This window comes from Saprolegnia parasitica, assembly GCF_000151545.1.
Source record: "Saprolegnia parasitica CBS 223.65 unplaced genomic scaffold supercont2.123, whole genome shotgun sequence".
In the NCBI taxonomy this organism is placed as follows: domain Eukaryota; phylum Oomycota; class Saprolegniomycetes; order Saprolegniales; family Saprolegniaceae; genus Saprolegnia; species Saprolegnia parasitica.
In genome coordinates, this window is record NW_012156517.1 from 73,579 (window position 1) to 84,423 (window position 10,845).

The 10,845-nt window shown below is 63.6% G+C and overlaps 1 protein-coding gene across 1 annotated transcript in view; it reads left to right on the plus strand.

The window, feature by feature from the left end:
- Nucleotides 1–1,899: 1,899 nt before the first annotated feature.
- Nucleotides 1,900–10,845, plus strand: part of SPRG_21373 (hypothetical protein) — a gene marked incomplete at both ends in the record, with an annotated part of 11,793 nt that continues 2,847 nt past the window's right edge. The window contains 3 exons of the mRNA XM_012353435.1: nt 1,900–3,223; nt 3,267–7,168; nt 7,204–10,827. Of these exons, the coding sequence (XP_012208825.1) occupies nt 1,900–3,223; nt 3,267–7,168; nt 7,204–10,827 (8,850 nt within the window). The remainder of the gene's footprint in view (nt 3,224–3,266; nt 7,169–7,203; nt 10,828–10,845) is intronic.

Sequence of the window (10,845 nt, forward strand, 5' to 3'; positions counted from 1 at the left end):
CAACGATGGGTCACCGCAGCACTGCACGACTTCTTTCGTTGCAGCATTTTCGAATCGCTACAGGGACACTATTAGCTAGCACGTCAGTGTAGGCTCACTGGTGTAGGCTTGCCAAACGTCAACCTGGGATTCCACGGCTGCGTTGCCGTCCATCATGTCTTGGCGAACAAAAAGATCATAAGACGACCCCCGAGGAAACACTAGTCGAGAGGACGTCGTGGCCACTGAAAGCGTCGTCGTTTGTTTTCCAAATGCCCCTCAGCTTCGTCGAGCGAAGTTCACAGTCTCCGATCCATTACATGGGGATTTCCTTTCCCTCTCGGGTCCTCATAGGGACCAGGTCACGAGGACTTCCGTCTGAACGAGCGAGTCGATGCTGCTGCACGTGCTCTTGGCATGGAATCCACAAGAACCGAATGCCCAAGCGGCGTGGATCGTTGAAGCGATGGACTATACGAACTCGAGCTCTAACTCGTCGTGCGGGCTTGCGACCTGCGCTCTCTTCAGCGGCCAACGTCGATCGGCGTTGCTGCTACAGCGTAAAAAAGCAATGGGGTCGATGCACGACGCTGCGACTTTCCTAAACATGGTCGTTCATCGGTGCTCGTCGCTTGCGAGTATCTTTGACAATCGACAAATGCGGTCGTCCGACCAAGGTGTTCGACGATGTTGATGGCGACCGCCCGTGACGCTACGGGCCAATTCCATGACGATGCTTCTGAAGACGACGACGCCCGTGCTTGAAAGATCTCGTGGGGGCAAGGCAAGCACGCTACTACTCAGGTTTCTCGTACGTTGCACGCTGAGAAGGTCGATCTACCACGAGGCATCGCGTCATGGTGCCACTTGCCAACGACCGTGTCCGAAGCGTTTTGGGTCCCATAAACACATCGTTCCGCGTGCATAGACCAACAACCCTCAACGCTCAACAACAAGAACACGCAACGGTAGACCAGATCGCAGTACGAAACCTCCGTGGACCATGCATAGTTTGATGTCATTGGACACGTGTCGCCGGACCGTTTTCGACCACCTCGTTCCGTGCCCCCATGACGACGACACGACCAGATTCGTGGAAAGATTCCAGCCACACGATCCCTCAGCATCCTGCGTCATGGCATGGCACGGCCCACGTCGCGCGATAGTTTACCTATACGTTGGCCAATAAGACAATCGCACGTAATCGGCGTCTTTCCTCCTGCAGGCTGCCGGTCGGCCAGTATACATTCTCCATTGTCCTCCATCTGCCCATCCCCGCCATGTGATTACCAATAGCGTCCGCCAGAATCTTGGCGGCTTTCTCAAGGTCGCATCCATGGGACGCCCTCTCGTACCATACAGTACGTACAACCACATACAAACATCAAGCGAAGATACACTGTACATCGTACGTTGCGAGACAGACGCCAGGTGCGCACCCGCGTCAGACGGTGCGGTTCGATTTCACAGCGCGATCTGATTGGCGCTAAAGAGATGCGGTCTTGTGATTGGTCGCTTTGCTGAAGTCATCGCCACCGCACCGATGACCACCACTCGATGCATCAACACCCTAGCCCTCCCAAAGCCTTCGTAATCGGGCGTCCAAAGAGGACCTCTCAGAACGTATAGACACGGCCTTTCGATCGCGTCAGAGGCTAGAACCGTGTTCCAGAGACCTGTAATATCCGATACCTCTGTACAAACCATCACGCTAAAATATACGAATAGAGAGGCTACAGGGCGGTGCAGGAGGCGCATCCGGTCTTGCACTTGACGTTTGTATGTGGACCAATCAGACGCCGGCGTCCGACTTCCCGGGGCGTCGGAAATCCTGGAAAACGGACTCCGTGGTGGCTCTTACTTTGCAATTTCCTTCGTCTAGCGCGCGCCCCCTGACCACGGACGCTGACTAGACACACCATGGCTTCGACGACGACCTCGATGACAACCTCGACCTCGACGCCCATGACGCCGCCGGCCCTTGTGACCTCGCCGGCGACGCGGCTCGCCGTGACCTTTGGCGGCCAGGCCAACGCCTACATTGACGAGCTCGCGCTCCTGCTCGAAAAGTCCCCAGCGGCCGCGTCCTTTATCGAAGCCGCGCAGGCCGCGCTCGTCGAAGAGGCCAAGCCGTTCGGCATCACGATCCATCCGTTCTTGTGGGCGACGGACGCGACGACGCGCCCGTCCAGTGCGGCGCTCGCATCGGCGACCTATAGCTACCCGCTCATCATGCTCACGCAGTTTGCCAACTACCTCGCGTTCCTCGAAGCCGCGCACGTGACACACGAGCAGTTTCTGCGGAAGATCGTTGCCGGGACGGGCCACTCGCAGGGCGTCGTGACGGCCGTGCTCGTGGCCGCGGCCAAGACGCACGACTCGCTTCTGTCGCTTGGCCTCCAGTTTGTGCGCTACATGTTTCTCCACGGCGTGCATGCGCAGGCGACGTTTGGCAACGTCTCGAACGCCGGCGACGTCTCGCCCATGCTGCTCGTGCGCGGCCTCCCGGTCGAGAAGCTGACGCAGATTGTCGACGGCACGAACGCCAAGCTGCGCTTGAAGGACGCGCGCGCGCTCCAGCTCTCGCTCGTCAACGACAAGGATAAGATCGTCGTGACGGGCCACCCGGACGCGCTCGCGCTGCTCCAAGCGGCGCTACACAAGATGAGCGCCGGCGACGACGCGCAGAACCGCGTTCCGTTCTCGCAGCGCAAGCCGCAGATCTCGACGATCCCGCTACCTGTCTCGGTCGCGTTCCACAACACGATTCTGACGCCGGCGCAGGCGCTCATCCAGCAGGAGCTCAACCGCCTCGAGCTCGCCATCGCTGGCGATGCGCTGCAGTTTCCCGTCCTTGGCACGAACGCGGCGGCCGTCAACTTGCAGTCGTACGGCGCCAAGGACGTTCTCCCGGACGTGGTCGCGATGCAGCTCTCGGACGCCGCGCTTTGGCCGACGACCGTCTCGGCTCTCCAGCGCCTGGGCAACCTTACGCACGTGCTCGACTTTGGTCCGGCGCGGGGCGCGTCGCCGCTCACGGCCCCGTTTCTGGAAGGCCACGGCGTGACCGTGCTCGTCCCGACGCACGCGCACAAGGGGTCAGCGACCGTGCCAGGCCTCGCGTACCTTGAGAAGCCCGCGTCGGCTCTCTTGCGCTCGTCGTGGGAAGCCACGTATGGCCCGCGCCTCGCGACGTCCGAGTCGGGCAAGACGATCCTTCAGAACGCGTACACGGACCGCCTGGGTCGCCAGCCGATCTGGATTGGCGGCATGACGCCGACGACGAGCTACAACGGCGTGCCGCTTGTGGCCGCGGCGCTCGAGAGCGGCTACATTGGCGAGCTCGCGTGCGGCGGGCTTCCGCGCCCGACGACTCTTTGAGGCCAAGGTGAACGACCTCGTTTCGCGCCTTACACCGGGCAACGGCATCTACCTCAACTTGCTCTACTTGAACGCCAAGCAGTGGGCGTTCCAGTTCCCGATGATCAAGAAGATGCGTCTCGACGGCATCCCGATCGAAGGCGTGACGGTCGCCGCGGGTATCCCGACGCCCGAGAAGGCCGATCACGTTCTCCACGAGCTCCTCTCGGTCGACATCAAGGTCATTAGTTTCAAGCCGAGCTCGATCGCGTCGATCCGCGAAGTGCTCACGATCGCGGCGCGCCACCCGGCGGCGACGATCGTCGTGCAGTGGACTGGCGGCCGTGCGGGCGGCCACCACAGTTTTGAGGACTTTCACACGCCGCTGCTCGCGACGTACGCCGAGATCCGCCGCCATTCCAACGTGCTTCTTGTCGTCGGCTCGGGCTTTGGCTCGGCGGCGCAGTCATACCCGTACCTCACGGGCGACTGGAGCGTCGCGGTGGCCGATGTCAAGATGCCGTGCGACGGCATCCTTGTTGCGTCGCGCGTCATGGTGGCCAAGGAGGCCGCGACGGCCGAGGCGGTCAAGGCGCTCCTCGTCTCGACGCCTGGTATCGCCAACGAAGCCGACTGGGAGGTGGCCTACGAAGGGTCGGCGGGCGGCGTCATTACGCTCAAGTCGGAGCTCGGCGAACCGATCCACAAGATTGAGAACCGCGGCGCGGTGTGCTGGCGCGACTTTGACCGCAAGTACTTTAGCCTGCCGATGAAGGACGCGACGCAGGCGATCCTCTCGGACAAGGCGGCGATCATTGCGCGCATCAACGCCGACTTCCAGAAGCCGTACTTTGGTCGCAAGGCCAACGGCGACGTCGTCGACCTCGAGGGCATGACGTACCTCGAGGTGCTCCAGCGCATGGTGAGCCTCATGTACGTGCCGTCGCGCTGGATCGACGTGACGTTCATGACGCGCGTCTTCTCGTTCTTGCAGCGTGCGGAGCAGCGGTTCCTTGGCCGCGCCACGACATCGTCCAAGCTCGTGGTGCAGAGCGCGAAGCAGCTCGCGAGCAATCCGTCGGCGCTGCTCGTCGCGTTCCAGCAGGCGTACCCGGCCTCGGCGTCGTCGCTCCTCTCGATCGACGATGTCGATTTCTTCTTGCATTTGTGCAAGTTTGGCGGCAAGCCGGTCAACTTTATCCCAGTGATTGACGGCGAGCTCGTCACGTGGTTCAAGAAGGACTCGCTGTGGTACTCGGAGGACCTCGAGGCGGTGGTCGACCAGGACGCCGGTCGCGTCATGATCCTCCAGGGGCCCGTCGCCGTGCACCACATCACCAAGGCGAACGAGCCCGTCGGCGAGATTCTCTACGGCATGAGCAACGGCGTCGTCGAGGCGATGGTGGCCAAGAACTTTCCCAAGGTGCCGACGTCGGCGGCCGCGTATGTTGCGGTCGAGGGCTGGACCCGCGCCGAGAAGATCGTCACCAAGACCATCACGGAGGCTGTCGACGCGGCGGCGCACGTCAATGAGCTCGCGCGCCTTGTCTCGGGCAGCCGCAACTGGCTGCACGCGCTCTTGACCGCCGACCACGTCGTCTCGAGCGGCAAGTGGGTGGCCAACTCGATCGCTGCGATCGTGGCGCCGAAGCTTGGCCAGGTCGTCGAGCTCGAACTGGCGTCGGACGCGCCGGTGGCGTTGCGGATTCGCGACAAGGCGGTGCTCGACGCGGCGCCGGTCGTCGAGCTCTCGTGTGCGGCAAATGTCATTACGCTCCGCGTCAACCTCATGCGCCCGTCGACGCGCGAGTGGACGGCGACGGTCGTGTCGCTCGACCGGTTGTACGACTACAAGCCGACGATTGCGATCTCGCCGATTCACTTGCGTACGCGCGTCTGCGAAGACAACATCAAGGCGTTCTACGCGCAGCACTGGCTCGGCAACTCGCTCAGCGACTGCAAGGCGGCGCTCGGCCAGAGCATCCACGCGACGCACAAGGCGACGTTCACTGTCACGGCCGCCGACATCGCCGACTACAACACGTCGCTGGGTCTTGTCGGCGACACCGCGCCGGTCGACTTTAGCACGGTCGCGGGCTGGCAGCCTCTGATCGCGTCCGTCTTTGCGACCGAGATCCAAGGCGACCTCCTCCGCCTCGTGCATCTCAGCCACGCGTACGACGTGGTCACGAAGGGCGACGCAGTCTTCCGCGCCAATGACGTCGTCGCGTCGACGGGCTACGTCACGGCCATGCGCAACACGCCGTCCGGGAAGGTCGTGACGGGTGTCGTGGCGGTCGCCGTCAACGGCGCCGACTTTGTCCGTGTCACGAGCGAGTTTCTCATCCGCGGCAAGTTTGAAGACCACGCGCACACGTTTGAGAAGAAGCCATTGACGGGCAACGTGCATTTGGCCGACAAGGCGGCGATCGCCGTCCTCACCGACAAGCCGTGGTTCAAGCTCTCGGAGGGCAAGACGCTTCGTCGTGGGGACACGCTGCGCTTCGACCTCCACGCGTCGTACGTGTTTGCTGACGGCGTGTCATCGCTCGCGTCGCTCGACGTCCAGGGCAAGGTATATACCGGCCCCGCGCTCAACGAGGTCGTTGCGTCGGTCTATCTCGTGCAGACGGGCGTCGCCAAAGACCCGATTGCCGCGTACTTGGACCGTGCGGGGGTGTCGTCGGCGGCACCGGCCAAGACGTCGGCCAACCTCTTGGAGACGCCGCTGGCGATTCACGTGCCGACGCACGCGCTGGCGTATGCGCAGGCGTCGCGCGATCTCAACCCGATCCATCGCTGCGGCTACGCGGCGGCGCTCGCGGGGCTGCCTGCCTCGCGGCCCATCATGCACGGCATGTGGACCGCGACCAAGGTCCGCAACATGCTCATGGAGGCGCTCGAGGCGCAGTTCCAGGTGACCAAGCTCACGTCGTACCACGCCGAGTTCAAGGGCATGGTCGCCAATGACGACGAGCTCTTCCTCCAGGTGACGCAGACGGGTGTCTCGAAGGGCCACTTGCTCCTCGCGGTCAACGTGGCCAATTTGCGTGGCGAGACTGTTCTTGGTGCTACCGCGTCCGTGCCAATGCCGCTCACGGCGTTCGTCTTTACGGGCCAGGGCTCGGCCGAGGTCGGCATGGGCATGCAAGCGTACGCTGCGTCGGCCGTCGTCAAGGAGGTGTGGGACGCCGGTGACAAGCACCTCATGGCCAAGTTTGGCTTCTCGATCCTCGACATTGTGCGCACCAACCCGAAGAGCCTCACGATCCACTTTGGCGGCCGGAAAGGCATGGCGATCCGCCAAAACTACATGGCGCTCGTCTGCGAGAAGGGCAACGAGGTCGTCCCGCTCATCCCGGAGATCACGCAGCACACGCAGAGCTTTACGTTCTCGGCGCCGACGGGCCTCCTCTTTGCGACGCAGTTTAGCCAGCCGGCGCTCGTGCTCATGGAGAAGGCCACGTACACGGAGGCGAAGGCGCATGGCGTCATTGCCGACGGGTGCTACTTTGCGGGCCATTCGCTCGGCGAGTACGCGGCGCTGAGTTCGTTTGCGGATGTGCTTGCGACCGCCGACCTCGCCGAAGTCGTCTTCCTCCGCGGCATGGTCATGCAGAACGCAGTCGAGCGCGACGCGAACGGCCTCTCGGACTATGGCATGGTCGCCGCCAACCCGGCGCGCGTTGGCTCCCGCGCCTTTGACGAGACGACGCTCTTTACGCTGCTGGACGTGATTGAAAAGGCGTCCGGCGAGCTCTGCCAGGTGGTCAACTACAACGTGCAGGACACGCAGTACGTCGTCGCCGGCGAGCTCGTGAACCTCGAAGTGCTTCACGCCTCATGACGCGCATCCGCGAGCAGCCGACCATCTACAACGCGGTCGGTGCCGAGGCGCTCGTGGCCGAGACGCTGGCGCTCGTGCGCGCGCAGAAGGAGCTCTCGCTCGCCAAGGGCAAGCCGTTCGGTCTCAAGCGCGGCACGGCGACGATCCCGCTGCTCGGCATTGACGTGCCCTTCCACTCGAAGAAGCTGCTCGGTGGCGTGCCCGCGTTCCGGAATCTGCTGCGTCCGAAGCTCAAGAAGGAGATTTTGTACCAGAACAAGGCGCTGCTCGAGCACCATTATGTGCCCAACCTCGTCGCCAAGCCGTTTGCGTGCACGAAGGAGTACGTGGCCGAGATCGTCGCGCTGACCGGGTCGCCGTCGCTGACGCCGATTCTGGCCAACTGGGGCGCGACGCCCGACGACGAGCTCGTGCACACGCTCGTGATTGAGCTGCTCGCGTACCAGTTTGCGTCGCCCGTGCAGTGGATTCAGACGCAGGCGTACTTTTTCAAGCACGGACTGCGCCGGTTTGTCGAAATTGGTCCGTCCTCGACGCTCACGGGCATGGCGGCCAAGACGCTGACGAGCGGCAAGTTCCCGTCGGCCAAGTGCGACATTCTCTTCATCGGGAAGGACCGCGACGTCATCTACTACGAAACCGAGTCGGAGCACCCATCGGCGGTCGAGTACGCGTCGGCGCAGGCGTCGGCCCGCGCTGCACCGGCGCAAGACGACGTGGTCGTCGAGCAAGTCGAAGAAGAAGTCAAGGCGGCACCGGTTGTCGTTGCGGCGCCGGTGGTCGTCGCGGCGCCGGCTCCAGTGGCGGCGGCCGCGGTCTCGGACGCTCCGATCAGCGTCAACCATGTGCTTCGTGTCTTCTTGGCGTACCGCTTCAAGAAGGCGTTGGCCGAGATTGACGACAACACGACGATCCACGCGCTCGCGGCCGGCAAGTCGGCGGCGCAGAACGAAGTCGTTGGCGAGCTCGAAAAGGAGTTTGGTGGCGGCGTCGACCGCGTGCCCGAGCTGCCGCTCTCAGTGCTCTCGACGTCGTTCAAGGCCTACAGTGCGTTTGGCGCGGTCTTTGGTGCGCTCACGACCGACTACGTGCGCAAGCAGATGCCCGGTGGCTTCAACCTCTCGCAAGTCAAGTCGTACCTTGCGTCTGCGTTTGGTCTCGGCGCGGGTCGCATCGACTCGGTGCTCATGCACTCGCTCCTCTTCCCGCCGGCGTCGCGCCATGCCAATGAAGCCGCGGCCAAGTCGTGGTTGGACACGGTTGTCGCCGACTACGCCAAGTTTGCCGGTGTCTCGATCGCCAAGGGCGGATCCGCGCCGGCATCGGGTGCGGGTATGATGATGCTGCCGTCGATGGGTGCGCCGGTCGCACTCGACCCGGTGCCGGAGGCGGATATCACGGCCGCGTACGCGCTCAAGGTCTTCCTTGCGCACAAGTTCAAGAAGTCGCTGGCCGAGATCACGGACGCGGTGAGCGTCCACGACCTCGCCGCCGGCAAGAGTGCTGTCCAGAACGAAGTCGTGGCCGAAATGGAAGTCGAGTTTGGCGGCGCTGTCGATGGCGTGGCCGAAATGAAGCTCGGCGACCTCGCGCCCAAGCTCGCAGGGTACAGCAAGCCCGGCAAGTACTTTACGACGACGGTCTCCAAGATGCTCTCGGCCAAGCTCCCCGGCGGCTTCTCGGCGTCGCAGCTCCGGTCGTTCATGGCGGCCGAGCGCCTCCTCGGCCCCAGCCGCACGGAAATTGCGCTCATTCACGCGCTTCTGCACGTGCCCGAGGCGCGCTTCGGCACGGACGCGGACGCCAAGGCGTGGATCAACAAGGTCGTCGACGACTACGCGACGGTGGCTGGTGTTTCGATCCCGTATGCGTCGAAAGCAAGCGGCGCAGTCGGCGGTGGCGGCATGATGGCCATGATGGGCGGCGGTGGTGTCTCGTCGGCGGCGCTCAATGCGCTCGAAGGCCGCATGGAGACGATGCTGCACGACCAGATCAGTGCGTTCCAGACGTTCATGTCGTTCGACCCGCTCGACAGCTTGAAGAAGACGAGTGCGGAGGAGGTTGCGCGCCGCGACCTCGAGGCCGCGCTCGACCTCTGGGTGTCCGAGATGGGCGAGACGTACGAGAAGGGCATCCAGCCCAAGTTCGACGCCAACAAGGTGCGTGTCTACGACAGCTCGTGGAACTGGGTCATGCAGGACGCGCTCGACTTTTACTACAAGTCGCTTCTGTCGCCCAAGGAGCCGACGCCGGCAGTGACCCAGTCGTTTGACCGCGACACGTTCTTTGCCGAGATGTCGGCGTTCTTCAATGCGGACGCAGCGCAGTTGGCCAAGATTGGCGAGCCCCAGGGCTGGTTCAAGCCGTTCCTTTGCAACCGCGCGACGCCCGAGCTCCTCGCGGCCACCGAGTACTTTGCGTCGCGGAACGACGCGGACGGCCACTCGGAGTACGCCCAAGCCATCGCGTTGCTCAACGAAGAAGTCGAAAAGTGGCTCGCGCGGGACCCGGTGCACCTCCAGCTGCTCCAGCCGATTCAGCCGCACGTTGTGATCGAAGCCAACGGCAACGTCGTGTACACCGAAGTGCCCCGCGGAAACACGTCGGTCGACTATGTGGACGAACTCGCGCGCGGCTTTAGCTACCGCGTCGAGGGCGATCGGTTGGCGTCGCCTCTGGGTGGCGGCCATGCGACCGTCAACGTCGTCCGCGGCCTCGAGATGGCCGACCTCACGGAAGACGGCGGCGCGCACTCGGACCCGAACAGCGTCTGCAGCGAGCCCGTCAAGACGAAGAAACGCTACGCCAAGCGCGGGTCGCGCATCGCTGGCGCCAAGCTCCGCGGTCTCCAGGCCGTCTCGCGCAAGACGAAGAAGGCCAAGGCGTCGGCGGCGACGACCGTGCTGCCGTACGTGCACGTGCGCACGCCCGACCACGTCGACCCGACGAACCGCGTGCTCGACGAGGCGCTCACGCGCGAGTTCCTTCTGAGCATGCACGACATTGCGTCGGCGGGGGTCTCGTTTGTTGGCAAGAACGCGCTCGTGACCGGCTGCGGCAAGGACTCGATCGCGATCGAGGTCGTCAAGGCGCTCCTCGAAGGCGGTGCGACGGTCATCTGCACGACGAGCAGCTTCTCGTCGCGCTCGACCAAGTTTTTCCGCTCCGTGTACGAGAACCACGGGTCGCGCGGGTCGCGCCTCATCCTCCTCCCGTTCAACCAAGCGTCGGCCAAGGACGTCGCCGCGCTCATCAACCACGTGTACAATACGCTGCATCTGGACCTCGACTTTGTGATTCCGTTTGGTGCGATCTCGGTCGTGGGCCCGACGCTCGCCGACATTGACTCGAAGAGCGAGCTCGCGCACCGCATCATGCTCACCAACACGTACCGCCTCCTCGGCCACATCATCGAGGCCAAGCGGGCGGGCAAGGTCGAGACGCGGCCGTGCCTCGCGCTGCTGCCGCTCTCGCCCAACCACGGCACGATGGGCGGCGACGGCCTCTACGCCGAAGCCAAGCTCGGCCTCGAAGCGCTCATGAACAAGTGGCACTCGGAAGGCTGGGAAGACTACGTGAGCATCGGCGGCGCGGTCATTGGCTGGACGCGCGGCACGGGGCTCATGGCCGGCAACAACATGGTCTCGGCCGGCATCGAA